We start from the raw sequence: 22,254 nt of genomic DNA, 5'->3' as shown, positions 1-22,254 counted from the left end.
GTCCTTACCTGACTGTATCTCATTGCCCTACCTGATCACAAAACTGGCAGTGCTCCAAGAGGACAGGAGCTGTGTTCACCACGGTATCCAACATCCTCAGCACAGTTCTGGCACAAAGTAGCCGCTCAATAAATATTTGCCAAGTGAACAAACTAGAAATTTTATTCTCTTTGTGTGGGAGGACGATAAAACAAGTTGATATCACTGTTTAAATAAAACCCGCCCGCCAGCTTCTATAAGACATCCTGTGGTCTGTGAAGTTGGAGCTTCATTTCCTGTGCCTTCTCTAAAGCCTAACTTTACACTACAATCCTTCAACATCAAAGGAATTTGGGGTGATGAGTCACATTTTATTAAGATTTTCAGTAATAAACACTGAAATAAAAGTTATTGGGTTAGCCTCAAATTCACTAGAAAATCAAATTAGCCATAAATTCCCACCCATTCTTCCTGATCTCTTCCATTCTCTAAATATTCTGGAAAATTAATGTTTTACTGCAATATATTAATGCTTTAGGAAGTAAATGGATGAATAGTTCTCAGGCTGGAAAGGGGGCGAAAGAAGGAAGAACTTCTTCCTCCTATAAGGTGCAGATGTATTCACGGATATTAATATTTTCTAGTCTGAGAACAGGAAATGTCAGCTCAGAGATTTGCGTTCCATTTTGAGCATGCCACCTCACCTCTCTGGATCCTGGTCTCTCACTTGCAAAGACGAGGAAAATAATGTCCGCTCTTTCCTCCCTGTCACAGAAATATGAGCTAGTAGCTTCACAAGCGTTCAAGGATAAGAAAGCTCCTGAGCCCACAAGGTTCTTCCAGACCCTCTGAAGGCTTCTGGATAAAAATTCCACGCAGTCAACTAAGACAGCTTTTGTGCAGTCACTGTTCCCAGGCAGGTGGTCCCAAGCACAGCTGGACTGCTAGTCTCCTGTTGCAGAAAGGCCATTACAACCCGGCCCAGAAAGGCTGGCACCGAGAGGACTAGTTACTAGCGAGGAGTAAACGCAGCCTGCCCCTTTCTGCCCAGCTCTCAAGGAAAGCTCTGCTGGGACTTAAAGCATGGCAGGGCGATTTGGAGCACAGTGGGAGGGAGAGAGGATTAGGCTGAGGGGAAAGGAATAGGCTTCTGAGGAGGAGAGTCAGGGTAGATCTCTTCTTGCCATACCGTGACATACCCTTCCACCCAGAGAATTTCCTCAATTCCACCTACTTGTCCCTACTCCACCATGCAAAGCTTAGCCCCTCTGGGGCCCTGCTCCAGCTCCCCCAGGCATCACTAGTCACCCTCCTGCGTGTCCTTCAGCACCACGTATGCACCCCTGATCCGAGGCACCCATCGCATTGTCTCGAGGCTGCTTCTGAGCACACCAGTGTCTTGCACTGGACTCTGAACTCCCCATCTGATCTCGCACTCCCGGGGCCTGGCATCCGGGTGTGTTCGCTCAATGTCTGCTGAGTGAATGGTCACACTGATCCTTTTGCTGCCACCAGACCAGGTGGATCAGAAAGGAAATGAACATCAGGACATTTTCATCTTTAAATCACGACCGTTGGGGGTGGAAGATCTCTTAAGAGGCCATTGAATTTATTCACCTCACTGAGCAAGACTGATGGAATACCCGTGGGACTCGCTCAGGCCCTCTCTGCCTTTGACTCTGGTCCTTAGCATGATTGTGCCCAAAGTTATCTTGTCCGCCCTCAGCTAGCTTTGCAAGACCTGTTTAATAATTGTCTTTTTATAATATTTTTATTAACCAAACAATAGACCATACCTTTTTTATTATGGAAATTCCAAATACATATAAAAATGGAGAGAAAAGCAGAATAAACCTCTCATGTACCCAGCTTCAGCAATGGCACACACGGCCAGTGTTCTTTTGTCTATAGTCACTGGATTATTCTGAAGCGAATTTCAGCCATCATATCAAATACATACTTTTTGACTTGAGTTGCATTCATAGGAAGAACGAAAATCAATTTAAATCGTGAGGAACCTCTCTCTGGGGTCACTTTCCAATAAGTGGGTTTATTTTGGGTAGGGAGTGGGATACTCTTGAAATCACATCACACATTCCTTCAAAGCCCCAAACATTATTATTATTATTGTTGTTGTTGTTTGCAGGCAAACATGTAATGGATGTCAGAAGCCAGAAACAAGAGAGCAGGTGTTGCACAGAGCGTCAGGATCGAGTTTGCAAAGACCAGACCCTCTGGGTTCTCCCTGGAACAAAGATACCCAAAAGGCAGAAGCAGCCAAATGCACCAACCCCCTCAAGCACCCTTCTTTTCTGCATTAAAGAGTGGTGCTCCTCGCCTAGACTCAGCCCACTCCCCACTGCAAACTGCTCACGTGCTGCCACCCACAAGCACGCACACAATAGAAGCGACACCCCTGCACACCCACTCGCTGCCTGTTCTCATTCACCTGCGGCTGCCTGGTTTTGGCAGTTGTTTTCCAAACATGCTGGGGAATTGAGAGCCCCAGGACTAGAAAGCTTTTCTTGCCCCACTGAGGTTTAAGTCTTTGGCTCCTGGAGGGATCGACACAGGATGAATCAAAATACACAACCTATGCTGGCTCACTCGATGTGCCAGTGAGTTCCTTTTGGGGTATCGGGTTAAGAAATCTTAAAGGACACTGCATAATGGCCAGTGCTGTTTAGGCTGATGATTATTAGCTCTGTTTATATGCTTAAGATCCTATATTGGGAAAACTTTCCTGCCCACGCAACACTTTTCACTGCTCAGGTGCCACCCCCTTAGTCTCAAAGCACTTAGCACGCAGTTTTTATACTTGGGGAAGTGGGTGAAGCATGTTGATTACCCACTTTGGACAGAGGGGAAAGGAGAGACCAGAAAGAGAACTAACATTTCTCGGGACCCCTCCCCCATCATGCACTGTGCTAGGTGCCGTGTTCTTAAATTCTAAAACAGTTCTATGAAGTATTTGTTTCAATTAGCTCCCTGTGACAGAGGACACTGATGTTCAGAGGATTCATGTGATTTGCTCAAAGCCACACAGCTGGTAAAGGCTAGAGCCTGGATTCCAACCAGGGTTTTTCTAAACACCAAACTAATGCTCTCTCTGCTATACTAGTAATTCCCGATATTCCAAGTCTGAGAAACCACTCTCCTTTTAAATTATTTTCATTTTTTAACTTTTCACTTTGAAATAATTTCAAATACAAAAAATTTATAAAAATTGCAGAGTCCTCATATACCCTTCATCCAACTTCCTCAAAGGTTAACATCATATATAACCATAGTACAATGACCGTAACCGGGAACTTGACATTGATATGTGACTATTAACTTAACCTACGCACTTTATTCAAATTCCATAAACTGTCCCACTAATATCCTTCATCTGGTCCAGAATCCAAACCAAATTACACATTGTGTTTACTTGTTGCATCTCCTTAGACTCCTGCAATCTGTGGCAGTTCTCCCATCGTTCTTCCACTTTAATGACCTTGAGACTTCAGAAAGTACTGGCCAGTTATTTTATAGAATGTCTTTAAATTGGACCCTTTTTAATATTAAAAACGTTTCACAAGCCCTCACATGAGTGTAGTTGTACTTTGAGAATCTGTTAATTGAGAATATACTTACTGACAAGAGGCTACACTAAATTAAAGGATGCTTTTGATATTGTTCATCACAATGGTTTCCATATACATTTGAAAAACAGCATGTGTATCTGTGAGATACTTTTTATTTAGTCTACAGGCACTGCTTGGGTATGTTTAGTTTTATCCACCCCTATGACACCTTGGCAGCTCCTCCTTAGGTCAGCAGCCCACATTCATACACAGTCCAAGGCAGAAATTCTCAAAGAAAGTTTGAGGAAGACAACAGGGAGCTGGTGACTAATTCAAGAGCTAATGTTTATGGTATGTTTGCGATTTTATTGTACGTTTACATTCCACGCAATGCTAAGAGTTCTGCATGTATTATATCATTTATCCTCACAACGACCTCTGGGACAGGTACTATGATTACTGTACTGCCATTCTACAGTGAAGGGAATTAAGATTCTGAGTCTGTAAGTGACCTGCCCAAGGGCACGCATCTAGTGCCCAGCAACAATGGGACTGGAGAGAGAGAACTGCAAGAGGCATCCCTTCCTGTCTCTGCCCTGGGTGACCCATGGCATTTGCTTCCTAATCACATGGTCCTGTGCCCTCCCAACTCCTCCTCCTCCTCCGGGGCCCACACCCGTGTTCTTTGTATATCTGAAATCCTCAAGTCCGATGGACACATTTCTTCCTCCCATTTGACTGCCTCCTAATACACAGTATTCCTGAAGCAATCACCTACTTAGGAATTGTCAAAGCCGGTGGTTAAAAATGCAGATCCCAGGGCACTAGCCTGGGACACAGCCTGGGACTCTGCATTTCGTCTGCTTCCTGAGGCACTTCTTGGTGTCCATGAATGTTTCATAACTATTTGAAATTTGCATAGCCGGGTCAGAATAACTTCAACCACTTATATTCTTTGACGTATTCACCATCTACACTATTATTTTCTTCAAGCTTCACATTTGTCTTTAAATGTCTCACATTTTTACTACAATAAATTTATTTCTAAAGGAGTCTTTTTGTCACTACTATAAATGAAAAACTGGTATCATTTGCCATAAAAAGAATAGACAAACTATGGGACATTCATGCAATAGAATATTATTCAATACTAAAAAGAAATCTGCTATCAAGCCACACAAAGACACAAAGACATAGAGGAAGTTTAAATTCATATTACTAACTGCAAAAGCCAGCCTCAAAAGGCTGCATACCATATGTTTCCACCTATATGACATTCTGGAAGAGGCCAAACTGTATTGCCAGGAGCCAAGGGGTGGAAGTGGGGGATACATGGAGCACACGGGATTTTGAGGGCAGTGAAACTATTCTGTGTGGTACTATAATGGTGGATACGTGTCACTGGACATTTGTCAAAACCCTTGGAATATGCAATACCAAGAGTGAACCCTCATGTAAACTATGGACTTCGGATGATAATGATGTGTCAACCTAGGTTCATCAGTTGTAACAAATGTCACTCTGGTGGGGGATGTTGATGGTGGGACAGCAGGGGATACATGGGAACTGTTTGTGCTTTCTGCTCAATTTTCCTGTGAACCTTAAACTGTTCTTAAAAAATAAAGCCTATGTACACACACACACACACACACACACACACACACAAAGAATAGACATGCATAAATATCAACAAAATGAGATAATTTCTAGCTAGAGATAAGTATACGTCCGAGGCTCTGAATCTGATGCCTTCTCTCTTTGTTCACAAAGGAGACTGACACCGTTAGAAAGGTGTTAAAGACATATCATCACTACGGTGAGATTTTCTCCTGGACATAATCATGAGGCAGGAGAGCAAACTGAAAAGGGAACAACGTTGTCACATGTGGATCAACATCGCTCAACATCGTGCCTGTCTGAGGGTGTCCATTCCATCCCAGGCTTTCAGAAACACTAGCGTGGGGAAGATCTGCCTGCAAGCCCACTTGCCTGCACACACTGGCCAAGCGTTTCCTCTGCCACTTCCTCTGCATGCTCCTGGGCATGCATGGTCTGCTCCTGGCCTCCCGGGACTCAGAGTTCAGGGAAGTATCTTTCTGCACAGTTCCTGCCAAGCAGAGAGTGCTGCTTAATAAAGATCTTTCAGGGACATGGTGATGATGGAGACAGATAGAGACAACTATGTTGAAAGTGAGGGATCCAAGGAGAAGAGGACAGAGTTCAGCTGAGTCAGGCAATACAGAGGCAGAAAATCTGCTGAACTGAGACACTGAGTCTAAACACGCATCCCTGATTGCCAGGCACAAATCAGCTGGGGGGTCACTGTGGTGGAAGCATAGCCTTAGAATGTCTGGTTTTTTCAAGCTCCAGTACGAGAGGGTAGTAGGAAAAGGAGCAGTGTGATCCAAGGGCCACTCTCCAGGTGGGATGGGGTAAATTTCATTCCCATTTAATGAACAGCTGTTGTGTGCCTAGATCTTTAATGCACCATGTTAACTCCTTGCAAGTGTTCAAGCTCAATATTTCATCCCTGTTTTATAAACAATGAAATCTAGGTCCAGGGAGGTTAAATAATTAGCCCCAGATCACCCAGCTGGGAAGACGCCAAAGTGGGAATGAAATCTATGTTTTTGTGGCTTCAAAGCTCGTGTTCTTCCCATCATTCTGCAATAGAGTGAGGAAATGTGTGCTGGCCAAGTGGCCTCAAGCCAGGATTATGATCATTGTGATTACTAGGTCAAGAATCACTATTTGTCATTATTGAATCAGAAAATAGGCTGGATGGGATCTCCAGGGATCATCCATAGCCCCCTTGTGTGGCATTCTAATTTATGCACATACATGCATGCACGCACATGCACACACTCCACTGTGCATTTACTGGGAACCAAAGGTAGCACTGGGAATGAACGAACATGTGCCGGGAGGGAGGGGAAAGGGTTAACAAATAATGAGTCCCTACCGTATGCAGAGACCAGTGCTAGCCACTAGCCTGGCTTCAAGAGGGTTCTTTTAGAGACATTGTGTTGATTCTCTTCAGCCACATCCTTTCCATAAAGAAAGAAAATAATTTGCTCTGTCCTTCGCAACAATGCTGTGGACAGGCCTTAGAGAAATTCTCATGAACGCAATCTACTGGGTCCAAGACTGGGGCCTTTGTGTTCCTCTTGTGGGGCATGAGGTTATTCTTTGGATCATGAGGTTGGACAGAACCTATATTTGCAAACTCTCCTTTTTTTTTTTCCTGACAGTTCGCATCTACCTGAATCTCAAATTGTAACTTATTCAATTTTGGTATTTTGTCATGTGGCAGTCAGGCCTGGGTGCACCCCATTTTTGCTTTTAACATATGCAGAAGGTGGTATCAAATGTGTACTATAAGTGACACGCACACGTAAACTCTAGCTTACATGTGATACATCTTGGGAGGGGGATGGTATGCGGCTTGGACCATACAGTATGTGCCTGCCAGCTCCTTTACGTCCGGGCTCCCAGCCAACTTGGCTTCCTTCCCAGCAAACAGGCAGCAGCTCACTCATTCCCACACTCCTTTGAGTATCTCCTCCCCTCTAACCTACTCTCCCTCCCCCAACTCACAGGCCACAGCTGGGCTTTTCCAACATACCAGCTGGAAAAGAGTGCAGAAAGGTGGCGGGGGGAGAGAGATTTTCTCAATATCTCTCCTTTCCTCTTCTAGGGTCTTTTGAAATCTATATAACACAACCTCCTGCCCTATCAGCTCTATTAAGTGACTCTCTGTATGGGGGGGTTCAGCTAGAAGCCACACCCGGTACATCAGCTGGCCCACCCCATGCTGCCAGAGGCTGCAAGTGAATAATCACACCAGAGTGCTCACCATGTTGAGGATCTGCAGACAATTGATCTGAGAACTGCCCTACAACTGTCAAGACACCACATGTTTCCCTCATCCCAGCCGTATTCTGTCTGTGAAGGTGAGACAGCTGCACTCGGTGTTTCATTTGTGTGTCTGTGTGTGCAAGCGTGTGTATGTAAGTATAGACAGCCAGATCTGTGAAATAGCCAGGGACCCAAGGGTGGGGTTTGAACACCCTTACCTCATCTCCCAATAAAGAATTAGAGCACTGGCCGGGCGCGGTGGCTCACGCCTGTAATCCTAGCACTCTGGGAGGCCGAGGCGGGTGGATTGCTCAAGGTCAGCAGTTCGAGACCAACTTGAGCAAGAGAGAGACCCCCGTCTCTACTAAAAATAGAAAGAAATTATCTGGAGAACTAAAAAAAATATATATAGAAAAAAAAAAATTAGCCGGGCATGGTGGCGCATGCCTGTAGTCCCAGCTACTCGGGAGGCTGAGGCAGGAGGATCGCTTGAGCCCAGGAGTTTGAGGTTGCTGTGAGCTAGGCTGACGCCACGGCACTCTAGCCCGGGCAACAGAGTGAGACTCTGTCTCAAAAAAAAAAAAAAAAAAGAGAGAATTAGAGCACTGATAAGAGCCTTGAGTGAAGAAAGGGTCCTTGGAGCTTCCAATTGAAGTAGGACGAGGATGGGCAGAAGCAGAAATTGAAAGGCTACAGTGGAAAAACTCACAACTTCCGGGGGTAATTGGGCTCCCCTTTTCTGGAATGGCTCTGCATCCTTGGGTCCATGATGCTGTCTGTTGCCTATTGGCCCTGAGGGGCTTTGTCTACTATCATGTTGTGTGCATGGTGAAAATTCACAATTGCAGCAATTACATGACTGCCAACAATTTAGGATTTCTATCAACACAGGACAGACCGTTCTTTGCAATCTTTGCTGAAAACATATCTGCAATGCATTGTGTATACTAGGCCTAGATGTCCTGGGATGAGCTGACCCCTTGAATTGGAGAGGGATGATGGGTCATCTCTTTTAGCTTATATTAAAAATCTCTCTGGTCCCCAGAACAATCTCATCTTTGATTCCAATTCTCCATCTCAGAAGGGATCTTGAGGGCCCAGCCACCCACATGATTTCCCTTCTAAGGCAGCCTATGCTACCCTAGAACAGCTTTGATGGGAAGGGCTTTGTAATATCAAAACCCCAGTCCACTTCCCTGGAGATTCCATCACCGGCCAAGGCACTGCCTTTGAGCCCCTTCTTCTGCAGAGCACACTGTCAGCATTTGATGCCAGTCAGTATTTTTCTCCTGAATGTTCTCTTTTCCTCAGTTCCCCTGCCTGTGGCAGCTGCCCACCAGATGTGCGTCAGGGGCTGGTTCATTCAGTAAATACTTACAGAGCATGAAGCAGGTGCCAGGCACTGGGTTGAGAGCTGATGGTCCGACAAGGAACAAACACACATAGGTGACTCACTTCAGGGGTCTTACGGTCCCTTTGCAACACCTCCCTTGGACCCAGGCAAGAGTACCCCTAGCTTTACAGGACCCCACTCTGGCCCCTGTTTGGCCACACCTTTCTCACAGGGTGAGGAGTCTATAGGATCAAGAAGCTTCCCCCCTTTTCTGGAACATGGTCCAATTACCTAGGACCCTGGGATTCCTGCCCAGACAGCCATGAGCCCGCTCCCAGGACCTGTAGGGTTCCCTCCTTCAGATCCATAAACTGTTTCCTCCCAGGCCCCAGGGCAGGGAATGGGGCCGGGAGCTGCTGTTTGGGGGCTGATATGGACAGAACTCCAGCAAGCCAGATGGAGTGTCCGTACCTGTGTGTCCAAGCCTCCTTGGTGCAGGATGGAGTCAGTGTTGAAAAGAGAATCAGAGTGGCCAGTTGACCAAAGGCCAGATGCCCCCATTTAGCTAGCACAGACTTCAGAAAAATCCAAAAGTTCTAACTCCATCCTGTCTCCCAAGCTGTTTTGAAGGTGTATTTGTCAGGATAGGAGGGTAGAATGTATTTTGTTTAACAGTTTATTAGCTGGATTTATTACTTTTAAATATTTTGACCTATGGGATGTGAACCTCCATTTGTACTCTCACCCTAGGGCCCATAAATGTTAGGGGTAGGTCTAGTCATTGCACAGACAGATATTAAATAATCACACAAAGAAATGCAAAATGGAACCATAGTGCTAAGAAGAATAAGTACACTGTTTGGGTCACTTCTAAAACGTTCCACTGGATCTCCATTCTCAGGGTTCTCATTGCATCTCAGGGTCTCCAGGTTCCCCTGAGCCCTGAAAAGCCCTTATCTTATTCCACAATGACCCCAAACACTGACTAAAACACTCCATACTATTCTCACCCCTTCTGAACACAGAGAAGGGGAAGGGAAGCCAGCCCCACAAAGAATAAAAAGGCAGACCAAGCCTGTTAAACTCTTCCGGATGCATTTCCTGCTTTCCTTTACATCCAGAACAGGTGCCTCCCACCCCACTCCTGACTGCCATGGTGGATTTCATCCTCGTGCCCACCTCCAGGCACTCCCCAGCTGCCCAGCTGGGAGGCGGTTCACTTCTTTGTCGAGGTACCTGGAGGTGCTGTTTGCGGAGCACCTGGAGGTGGCACAAAGACAAAATCCACCACGGCAGTCAGGGGGTGGCACATCTCTTCTGCTTCCATCAGTCTAACCTCAGCCTTGCAGTGGAAATCTATTTTTCTCACTTGGTCTCCAGCAGCAATAGAGAAGCCGTCCCTGACTAATTGGGAATAAGGTAGCAAATTCCCCCACTTGTCTCTTTGAATAGACACCCCACCCACTGGCTGCTTTTAAACATGCATCTCTTTCTTGTACCTGATATTACTGTAATTCACTCAGGCTCACTGTCTGCGTGTTCTTGATCTCTATCTGTCCCTGTGATGTCTGGGTTCGATTGTGACACTCCCAGAGGGCAGGGCCACTTCTATCCTGTGTCTCTGGACCCTGTTCAGCAGAACACAGGCATAGATAGGTGCTTAATAAAGACTTTGAGGATGGAAACAGATGAGCAGCACTGTATGCCTAGAGCGTCGTAAGTCTACGAGAATCAATCCACTAGCGCGGCCAGACCACAATCATAGCAGCTTTCCTGCCAGCCTGTGATCTGGGGCACACTTTTCCTTTTAAAGAAGGCAGGGGTGGCACCCTTTTGCATCTTAAATAGTAATAATAACAATAACAGAACACTATCACAGCACTAACACTATCACTGCTCTAACAGTATGACTGATCGGATGCTCAGAATAATCTCATGAAGTGGGACTGTCATTGTCACCCCCATTTTACAAATTAGGAATCCAAGGTACAGAGAGACTGTGTAACTTGCTCAGGCCTCCAACTGGGCCATCTGGCTTCGTACACCTCAGCTTACCCACCGCGGCACATGGTACACTCGAAGTAGACTAGTGCAGCTCCAACCAAAAATGGGGAGTGAGGGGCTGCAAGCTGGGTTCCTGTCCTGCAGTGTCCATAGGTCCTGCCCCCATCCAGCATGAATGAATGGTGAGAGAAAGAGGGCGGCTACTCAGTAGCCTTCCAGCAGGAGCCAAGTAGGTGCTCAAATCATGCGTTCACACTCTATCCCTCCTTCTCCTCCTGTCTTTTTGTTTTTCAAACATGCTAAGCTTGTTCACATTCAGACTTTTGAACTTGCTGTCTCCTCCACCTGGAATGCTCTTCCCCTAGACCTGTGCAATACTGGGTCCTGCATTTAGGTGTCAGCTTAGATGGCACATTCTTAGGAAGCCTTTTCCTGATCACGCTGTCTGTCTGGATCTTTCCCGCCCCCTCCCTTTCATTCTTGTCTAACTCACGTTCCTTTTTAAATTTCATCACGGCACTTAAGGCTATCTGGAATTACCTTATTTTTCTACTAGTTAACTTGTCTATTTCTGTGTCTCCACTAGAATGTCAGCCTCAGGAGAGCAGAAATCTCATCTGTTTTGATCACTACTGAATATTCAGTGCCTGGAACAGCATCTGGCACACTGTAGGTGCCCAATAAACATTTGTTAAATAAATGCATGCATGAATGGATGGATACAAAGTCCTCTGTAGGTATGTGCAAAGGTGGAACTAGCTGAAGCCTCCTGTTGCCCCTCACCACATATATTGCAAGCTCTTAGCGGGAAGAGATCTTCATTTTGGGCAGCCTTTTAGTCCCTAGAGCAGTAGCAAATGACTGGGGTGATGAGTGTGTATGTGGCGATGGGGGACGGTGGGGGTGCTGTTTAGTTCCTTTGTTTAGGCAGGGATAAGACCAAGACACTCAGCTACTAAGATTGCAAACCACACTCCCTCCAGGGCCATGTGTAGACAATTGCTGTACAGCTCTCTGCTAACAGAAACTAAAATGCAGAAATCTCAGCTTCTCTGTCTTCCTATCCCTGTCTTCCTCTCTCCCTCTCTCCCTCCTCACTCCTCTGCCTTTCCCTCTCTGTCTCCGTCGCTATCTCTTTCTCTTCCTTCTCTAGAGTTTCCCCTGTCTCCTCTCCTTTGTCTCCCTTCCTCATTGAAATGCTGTGAAAAACATGAGAAGAAAGTGGGAAACTGTGTTCTCCATATCTAATGTAGTACTCACATTACTCTTATTACTACTATAACACAATCTCATTAAAACCTCTTAGCTCCTGCACAGATAAAGTAAACCTCCAAAACATAATAATCATACGCAGGAAGGGCTTGATTTGATCCAATCTTAATACAGACATAGCCCCCTAGTCCTCCCACATAATAGAGCCCATTCCTTTATTGGCGTTACCTTTTTTATTCAATGCTTTATTCATGACACATCATAAAAATAATGCACAAGAAAGGAAAGCACCTAACCTCCCACCAGACCTTGTATCACATGAGGGCATTTCACAATATTGCCAACGATCCTTTTCTTTTTCTTTTTGCAATAAAATACAGCTTTTTCATTATCAAAATACGTGTTCGTTTTATATTAATCCCTTCCAAGATATTTTCATACTCATTAACTCCTTCATCCTCCCAACACACCTCTAAAAAAGGAGGGAGACAGAAAAAGATATCTCTAAATCATAGAAGATGGAAAAGGGGCCCAGAGGTGTAAAGCTATTTGGAGAAGTTCACACAGCAGGTAAAATATTATCCTGGGACACCTCCAAGACCTGGTGTTTTCCAGAGACAAGCCAAACAAGTACTCTTGCCAGAAGCCACACTCCCAGCAGCCCCTGTGACATGCAGACCTGAGCCAGCCCATGTGGGAGAAGAAAGAAATAGCTTAGGAGGTTAGGAAGCTAAATAATTCTTTTTTTTGGGAAAGATGAGGCTCCTGATTGGGGCAAGATTCTGACCCAGAGCACCCCCAAATGAGGCACCCCTCTTGCTGTTAGCCAAGCCACTCTAGCTGGTAGCTCTGCCAGAGCCTCTTGCTGGAAGTGGAGAGAAGGGCTGAAAGAAAGGCATCCTGGACCTTCTCGCTGAACAGTTTTCAACTCCGGACAACACTTTTTTTGATACTTCAGGTAATTCTAGTGACATGAAGGAGGAACCCAGCCCTCAGCCTCTCAGGGACACTTATTCACACTTTCCCCCATGATGCTCAGGCTGTGGCCCCAGGCATCACTAGTCCCTAAAGTGCTTTGTCCATTCAGAGTAAAGAGAAAAAAAAATGAATGAAAATGTCAGCTAAGCCTGCATCTCACAGAGCAAGCCGTCAGCAAGAACCAGAGCCGGTCAGGAGCACCAGCATGGCATCCTACTGCACAACCACCTGTTCAAGGAGCACCCAGAAGTCTCCCTTCCTCTTTGGGAAACTACAGAGGAAGCGGCTGATGTGAGCACACAACATTGCCCAGGTTGCAACTGAATGTCCCTTCTCCAGCATCACTAACTAGATCAGATTTCAGGTGAGCCTTTCTATCTGGGATTCTTTGGAAACTGTTGCCACCAATTGTGGCCCTTGAAGAATGTACACATGCTGTCCAGAATTGCAGACACTAGATTGTAAGTGCAGTAAAAAGAGGTGTCTGTGAAAATCTGAATGGGTTGGGTAGGAAGAACCCACCAGACTCGAGAAATGTCTGGTCCATGAGATTCTTGGCAGGCCCTATCCCGGATGGGGAGAGTTTAACAGACATTCTAAGTCAATGAGCTTCAGGCCTGAGAAGAGGAATAGATGTGACAAGACACTCTACCCCCTTCTTCATGTCCCTTAAACTCTCTCACACCCCCATTTACCTTCCTGCTTTCAACATAGAAAAATTTGAGTCTGCCAAGAAGTATCTTAGCAAACCGTATAGTCTGTGACCTAGAATCCCTCTCCATTTCCTCCTCAGTGGCTAGAACATACTGCTGAGAATGCCAGTGTACCATGGGAGAAGGCGGTCTCAAAGTGAAAGAACAGTCTTGCTGGATTTCAACCTATGAGAACGGGGGAAGAGAACAACATCTCAGCGCACTTTCAGAGAAGGAAGAAATTTGAATCTGGGACTGAAGGTAGGCTGCTAACGCAAATCAGATAAAAGGCTAGCTTGGCAACCAGCATGAATGCACCACTAACTCCCTTCATTTCATTGCTTCTTCATCTTCTATTCTGGGGATGTTTGCGGAATTTTTGGATGGAATTGAAGACACTAGCATTGGAAGGAAAATGCAAAACCTAGAGTAAAATTGAGCCAGCAAACAGGCTCCATCAGGAACCAGACACCCACTGGGCAAACTTAACCACAGGAAACATCAATAAGGAGCTCTTAAAACATATAGTCCTCACACCAGAGACAGCATAGTGGCTCCCCAGGGCAAGCAGGCCAGTAGCAATCTGCAAGACCTGGAGATACCACAGGGCATAGGAGAAGGGAAAAGGGGACTCACCTGTTCTGGCCCCTGGAAGCAGATGCGGCAGAGTGGGGTCCTCATACCACTGTCCAGGCTGCTGCCCAGTGAGTAGCAGTCCTCGGCCTTCTCCTTACAGAAGTCATCTGAGGAGGCACTGCTGAGCAGCAAGGCAGGTGGCTCTATGGCTGGGCCACCCCAGTCATCTTCCACAGAGGAAGGTGGCAAAGGTGGTGGAGGTGGCACAGGAGGGATCTCCCTGCCCATCACCTCTCGAGGGCCCCTCCAGCCTGCCCACCCCCCGGCGCCCAGAGCCGGAAGGGTGTTGTTGTTGGCCGCCAAACCGGGGGGCTGGGGGTCGCCGTGCATGGGCAGGGGCGCTGGAGGAGGGCGCCGCAGTAAGAAAACCTTCAGGTCATTGAAGAGCATGCGGCAGCGGCACTTGAGGAGACCCTGGTGGCGCAACATCTGGGGAGCTGGGGCGCACAGTCCACAGCAGTACCAGCCACAGCAGCAGCAGCACCAGAGCAGCCCACACAGGGGCATCAGCATGTGCCCAGTGGAAGCAGAGAGCCCGAGAGGGACAGCTGAGTTTTTGATGAGAAGGACAGGATGGGTTTGGGGGTCCACAGTGTATCTGTGTTATGGAGGGGGTCTGCTTTCTCACTGGCTCTTCTTACAACCCCTCCAAGTAGCAAATAAATTGCTCCTAGGACTGAGAACTATGAGTCATTGATTCTGAACTCTACCTGGAAAGCTCAACAATGAAAAAGTTTTTCTTGCCCTTGTGCCCCACCCCACCCCAATCTCAGGCTGTGCTCAGGGTGTCTCCTTTCTGCCGTTGACCTGGGGACACTGGTAGGAGCAGGAGGAGAGAAGAAGTGCTGTGAATAGTCACCAGAGCCTTAAGATCAATGTCTAATTGTGAAAAAGTTCCCCAGAAAAGGATTGTTGGGTTCTTCTCAAATTCCTAGGCAGTAGGAAATCTCTTTCTTTTATATAAAAGGGTGGGGACAACTATAAATCAAAGTTGGAGTGGATTGAGCTGGGCTCAGGGAAAACTAGCTCAATGTAGAATTGAGGACTGCATGTGTGAGAGAAAAAAGAGTTTTTCTCAGGTAGTAGGAAATTCTGGGGGAGGGGGGTCAAAGTGGGGGAGAAGAGGAGGTTGGGAGAAGTTTTAATTCTCCTGGGCAGAAAACTGGGGCAATGAAGCCCCAGAAGCACCAGAGTTGCCTTTGAAAGAGCAGTTGGGTGTGTGTGTGTCGGAGGAGGGGGTTGCAGGTGAGATTGGGCGAGGGATTTGTGCTTTGCCTCTGCAGCCAAAGGGCTACACCGAAGAGGGGAAAGCCAATTAGAATGGAGGTGGGAAAACGAAGGGTTAGGGAGGGGAAAGGAAGGGAGAAAAAGAAAAGATCTTTTAACCCTTGCAGAACCGCCTTCTTCCTGAGCATTAAGATCCTGGCTAGAGGAAGGGTGTGTATGGGGGTGAGAGGGCGGTGGAAGGGAGAAAGGGGTAGAGAAGAGGGGCGTGTGGGAGGGAACAGGAGAAAGGAGTAGTTACATTATCTCAGCCCCCAGCCCAGCCCTGCTGCAGTCCGTAAATCCGTGGCCCCCTCCCCTTGGTTCCATCAAAGGTCCCTTGGGGCCAGGAGCAAGAGCCGAGAGAAGGGCAGATCCGGGCGGCCGAGTGGCCTCGCCTTCTCTTCTTCCTCCTCTGGGTCGTTGTCGCCCTCCTCCTCCTCCGGCTCCGAGTCTGCCCGCGCCCGCCGCGGCTGCTGTGGCGGCGGAGGCGACTGCTGGTCGGTGTCCGGGTGTCTCCGGGGCGGGGGGTGCTCCGGCTCGTCCTCTGGCTGCTGCCCGCCGTCCGGCGCGGTCGCGACTCCCGGCTTCATGATCCTCCTCCTCCTCCTCCTTCCCGGGGGGCCAGCCCTGAGCCCCCGCGCCGGGGCAGCGCTGCCATGCAACCAAAGGCGAGGCAGGCGTGGGGGTGGGGGCGGCTGGGGACTGAGGGGGGGTAATAAAAAATGCAATAATACTAGAGGAATAATTCGGTTCTCAAATAATCAGGAAAGAGCGCTTCTGGAGGGTGGGAGTGGAAGAGGGCGGCTGCCCGGTCTTCTCCGCAGCTCTGCCCCCGCTACCCCCACCAAGGGCGGCCTCGGCCCACTCCCTGCACCCCCACCCCACCCCGCCCCTCCCTCCTCTCCGCTGCTTCTGGCTGGCTGGGCTCGCCGTTGCTACCTCTCCTGGCAGATGCAACGAGGTAAGGCTTGTTTGCAGTGCCAGCTGAAGGTGGGGAGTGGGGAGCGAAGCAGCGTGGCCGAGGTGGGAGGCAGCCGGCACTTGGCTCCAGCTTGGTCCTCGAGACTCCCCAAAACCGTGTATAAATATATCTCTTATAAAAGCCGAGAGGAAGCAAATCAGATTCCAGGCTGCTGCCAGGTGTTGTCTCGTCTTCCGCCGTTGCTCAGCACCCGCCGCCGCTACTGCTGCCCCCCTGGCTCAGTTCCCAGAGGGGTGGTGCTGGAAGGGAGGTGGCGGGGCGGTGAGCTGACCGTCCGAGGACTGGAAACAAGGTTCCTGGAGCCGAGGAGGCTCTCAGCGATCGCCGCCGCCGCCGCTGCATTCAGCACCCCGGCGAGTGGACAGCTCCCACCCAGCCCGCGCGTCACGCCAGTGGGGCCTGACGCAGACGCGCGGAGGGATGGAGGAGGGAAAGGGGACGCGAGGAAAAGAGGCTAGAGGGAGAGGCAGCCAGGGAGGAGAGAAGAACTGTGCGAGGGAAGGAGATAGGGAGGGACCAGGGGAAAGGGAGGTAACGCAGAGAGGGAGGGATTTAGGAAGGGAGGGAGGAGGGAGCAGAGTGAAGAGTAAGAGAAAGAGGGAGAAAGGCGACTGGCGGAGGTACGAACTCGTGCATTCCCCCCGCTGGGAAGTGTCGGTGTGGATGGTACGTTGTAGAATCTGCCCTCTGTACACTCTCATGGCCCGCTCAACGCACCTTCACAGAGACACCCTCCTCTCAACCCGAGTCCATTTGCCTGCTCATATAAACATTTCAAGTAGGTAACAGTCTGCAAGCTTTCAAAGAGATAAAGTTTTGTGACTTCCACAATGAAGCTGGGACTTGACGGAGATTAAGTGCCTCATGACTAAGACCTCAAGAGAAGGAAATGCTCCAAATTTTCAAACAGGGAGGAGGATGCTAGCACCATTTTTGTCAGTTTCTTCTTCTAGAATTTAAGCTCCAGTGGGCAGAGATTTTTTTCTTTTTATCCATTTTGATCCCATGTGCCTAAGTCAGTGATGGCATGTAGCAAGTGTTGGATCCATATTTGGTTAATAGCTTGTGGCCACCGTCACCCCTATATACGGTTATCATTACCACAAGCCAGACTCCGCTTTCAATTGTGAATCTTAAGAATCCATAGCAATATTACAGCCTCATCTGAACCAATATCTCCAGCTTCCTCTCCATCCAAGCCTTCATTTGAAATGGATTTTAATTTCCTCTCCTATTTCTGCTTCTGACTCATGTCACCCTACCTTACCCTTCTCAAGGAGTTTCTAGTGAGCAGAAAAGTGTCCCTAAATATGAAGAGCAAGAAAAAGAAGGAAACTTAAAGTGGTCTGTATAAAAACTCAGTATTCGCAGCTGTAACTTTGTTCATTTAAAATTTAGGAATTTTTTTTTTTTTTTGCCTTTCCTTATAACCCCTCTTTCTCTCTCCCATGCACGCGCACATGCACACACACACACACACACACACACCCTAGGGTCATAGACTTGGAAAAGACATTTCAATGAGTCATCTAAGCAGCTGTGGTAATGCCTTTAGAAATATTGGCTCCATAGACACAGTAGCATACAAAATCTCTGCACCAAAATATCATTGGCATGAAGTTCAGCCCAATGAATCATAGGAAAACTACCCCTTTGCTGTCATCTCTATGAATGATCCATTCCTGCAAGCTCTAAGGAGCAAGGACCTATGTCTCTGTCTTGGTTAACCCAGCATGGCTGGTTGTCTGAGTCATGTCCCAGCACCCACTGTGAATGCTGAGACCTGGCCCAAGGTGATTGGTTTGAAGGTGACGCTGATGCTTTTAATAACCACAAAATAATACTTATTTATTGATGTCAGCATGAACACCATGCTGCAAAAGAGAACCTCTTTATTTAAACCATTCCATCTCCCCCCAGAGAAAATCTGTGCTCCACATCACCCAGTTATCTACCTCTGGCATTGCATAAATCACACTCTGTAACAATTATCTCATCATACATTTATCTCCCTTCATGTGAGTCAGAGCTCCTTGAAGGCAGGGATCGGTATTTATATTTATATCATTAACACATAACACAGCACCTGAAGATCAGTAGGTGATCAAGAAAATGGACACCAAATAAATAAATGTCCTTTTTGTTTCAGTGAAGCTATCATATTTCTCCCCTTCAGCCTAGACACATACCTGTGAGTGCTCTCAAACAAGACTGACTATCTGCTTTACCTAAATTAAGTTTTAGGGTTTTGTGCTCCTAAAATGCTAATTCCAAGTGTGTCACACAGGTAAATTGGGGAAGGAGATAGAAAAGCCATATGAAGCCTATATTCAGAGTCACAGAAATGAGTGATATTCATAACAAGACTGTCTTTTCCAGCCCTTCCTCTGAAAGTGAAAAGATCTCCAGAAAGAGAAAGCTGCTAAGGATGGGAAGCAACAACAGATTGTCTTCACAAAGACTGAGAGGCCTTAGAGGCCTGCTTTGAATATAATGTAAATCTGGAAAAACACCTCACTAAATTAGATACGTCTTATGTTGGTGTTGAATCATGAGTCCCAAGAGTAAAAACAACCATAAAGAACATGTTAGATCAATGGTCTCCATTTAAACATTCAAAAAATATTTACTGAACACCATTCATAGGTAAGGCATTATGTGGAAAGATGTGTGGAGCACAAAAATAAATTGGTTGGAGTTGCATTCTTAAAGGTTTAGCACTATAAATATATACACAATCATAATATAAAGCACAAAATAATAAATACTACAAAGGTATATAAGTTCGGGAGTGCTCAGAATAGGGGGATAATGCTCACAGGTTGGCAGCAATTATGAGAGGTGGGAAGAGGTGGGGGGAGGTGGAGGGAGATGCCAGAGCTCTGGGAAAGCCCTTTTCCAGAAGTGGTATTTGAACTGAGTTAAAATATGCGGAATTTAGAGGAGGAAAGCATATTCCCAGCAGTGGGAGCACTGAATACTTTAGCTTTTCCATTTGGCTGGGGTGGAAGGTGCTTGAAGGTAAGTAGCTAGAAATAAAGTCAAAAAGAAAGGTAGGCTGGAGCCAGATTACAGAGGGCCCTGAATGCCACTCTGGGAGAAGATTTATTCATTGACCAGGTACTTGTTTTAATGGTTTTAAAGATTTGGAGCTGAAAGTGAAGGGTAAAAATAAACTTTATCTCCGAGCAGGTTAATTAACTGAATGGGATTTCATTGCTAACAGGTGGGAAGCAATCAATATTTTTCATTTCACGCCAGAAAGTTCTTAGCTCCTTAATAGATTTATTCCTTTAAATGAGGTTGTTTTCAGATATATTTCATTATATACAGAGATGCTGAGGTCATATGAATTAGAAGAAGAGTAGAGGAATGAGAGGCTCCAAGGAATAGTCTTCAGGAAGAAATATTAGGAAACCCAGAGATTCAGAAGAGATTCATTATGGAAGCCCTTGCACTTGTTTCTCCAACCAAGGGAGTTCTAAAAAGATCCTATCCTAGCCATCATTATTTCTTCTTTACATAAACAGGGAGTATCAAGGCTAGAGGGGATTTTAAAAAAAAGAGGCCTAGAAAAATTGCACAGCCCTGTGCCTAAAATCCCATAGCAAAATAAGTGTCAGACAAGGGCTGGAACTCATATATCTACTAATCCTCAGTACAGTTTGCTTTCCACTTTATACTACAGTTGACCCTTTTCAAACATACAGCTCCTCAATAATAATTACAGAATTACTGTTAATATGCAAATTAACAGCTACCACATACTGGTACTTTTCATATGTACCTACAAACAACTGGGTACTTATTAAAAATAGAAATTCTTAGGTGCCACCCCAAGTCTACTGGATAAGAATTTCTTGGGGAGCAACCTGGGAATCCACATTTTGACAAGTGCCTTGTCAAAGTGCACAAGTGAATTTTCGATCCTCAAAACTCCTTACATGGTAGATGTTATTTTTCACCATTTTCTGATAAGAAAATTGAGTCTTGGAGAAACTACGTCTAAGGTTATGCAGTTGGCAAATACCAAAGCTGAGATTCTAACAGATGCCTCTCTGAACCTGAAGTCTGTGCTCTTCTTACTATGCAATACTGCCTTTTAATTAAATCTTCAGGTGCTACATGGAATCCCCACATAGTTATCTGTCTGCCACACTGTGTCCCACGTCAAAAGATAGTTCAAAATTCAGGCTAAGATATGATAGGGAACTTCTAAAACAGCTCTCAATATCCCTGCCTCCTAGAATTCATGCTGTTGTATAATCCCCTCCTCTTCAGTGTGGCTGGACCTACTGATTTGTTTCTAATAAATAGAATACAGCAAAAGTGATGAGATGTCACTTCAGAGATCAGGGTGTGAAAGCCCATGACTTCGCCTTCCTTGCACTCTTTCTCTCTGGCTCTTCTCACTTGCTCACTCTGATGGAAACCAGCTGCCATGTTTCGAGCTGTCCTACGAAGAGGCCCATGTGGCGAGGAACTGAGGACAGACTCCAGCCAACATCCAGCAAGGAATCAAGGCCCTTAGTCCAACAGCCCACGAGGAGGAACTGAAGCTTGGAAGTGGATCCTTCTCTGATTGAGCCTTCAGATGACTGCACCCTTGGCTGACATCTTAATTGCAGCCTCATTAAAGCACCTGAGCCAGGGAACCTGGCTAAGCTGTGCCCAAATTTCTGAAATACAGAAATCATTAGATAAATGTAGTTCTAAGCCTTCTGTACATGATCACAGCCCCCACCTACAAAGCACGCATACAGACATAACGACCTCTCAACCAGAGTCCATTCCCTGCATGAAAGCATTTTCAATAGGTATCAGTCTGTAAGTCTTGGAAAAGAGAAAGTTTTGGGAATCCCACATTGAACTTGGGGACATGGTATAGACTAAGTCCCTCATGACTAAGAACTACAGAAGGAAAGGCTCCAAATAGGGAAGGTGAATGCTAGTGCCATTTTCTTGCGTTTCCTCTTCTAGAATTTCAACTCCATGGGACAGATATTTTGGAGGGATCCGTTTTGATCCCACATGACTATGTCAGTGATAGGACATACTAGGTGCTCAATAAGTATTTGTTGCATGGATTAGGCCCACCATTACTACAAACCTAGTCCTCTGTGACATGTGGATCATAAGAATCTAGAGCAATATTACAGCCTCATGTTAACCAGTATCCCCGCCCCCTCCTTACCGAAGCCTTTCACTAAATTACTGACAAGGGGTAATTTGAAATGGGTTTTAATTTCCTCTCCTGTTTCTACTCCTGGCTCATGCCTCTCTACCCCATCCTTCTCAAGGAGTTTCTAGTGAGCATAAGAATGTCCCTAATTGAGAGGAGCCCACTAAGTTTGGGGGTAATTTGTTCACAGCAATTGATAACTCACACATGGGGGCCTTCAGAACACCAATCACTGTGCTCATGTTCTCTGTATCTCAAGATAGTCTATCCTGACCTCACACAGAGTTTGATCATTCCTAAGACAACGTAACTATAAATGTGAGACCATGCCAGAGGGAAAAGGTATTTGGTTTGCTTAATTGATTGACTTGAACTCATGACCTAGGACTGTCTTAAGGACCACTTGTGGCACTTGTTAGAAGAGCAGACTCCTGGGTAGACTCTCACCTCCAGAGATTCTGATTTAGTATGTCTAAGGTAGGACTTAGGATATGCACTTTTGACTAGTTCCTTGGGCAATTCTGATACGTGGGCTCCACTGTGGAGAACACCAACTTAGAAGATAA

The 22,254-nt window shown here is 46.5% G+C and overlaps 1 protein-coding gene across 1 annotated transcript in view; it reads right to left on the bottom strand.

Annotated features, from left to right (window-relative positions):
- Nucleotides 1-16,552, bottom strand: part of MARCH4 (membrane-associated ring finger (C3HC4) 4, E3 ubiquitin protein ligase) — a 104,867-nt gene extending 88,315 nt beyond the window's left edge. Inside the window, exon 1 of the mRNA XM_012651466.1 lies at nucleotides 14,259-16,552. Coding sequence (XP_012506920.1) covers nucleotides 14,259-14,771 — 513 coding nt within the window. The 5' untranslated portion in view covers nucleotides 14,772-16,552. The remainder of the gene's footprint in view (nucleotides 1-14,258) is intronic.
- Between the last annotated feature and the right edge of the window lie 5,702 nt (nucleotides 16,553-22,254).

This window comes from Propithecus coquereli, unplaced genomic scaffold, assembly GCF_000956105.1.
Source record: "Propithecus coquereli isolate 6110/MARCELLA unplaced genomic scaffold, Pcoq_1.0 Scaffold357, whole genome shotgun sequence".
Taxonomy (NCBI): domain Eukaryota; kingdom Metazoa; phylum Chordata; class Mammalia; order Primates; family Indriidae; genus Propithecus; species Propithecus coquereli.
Note: the sequence above shows the minus strand (reverse complement) of the source record. Positions and strands in the feature narration are given on the sequence as shown.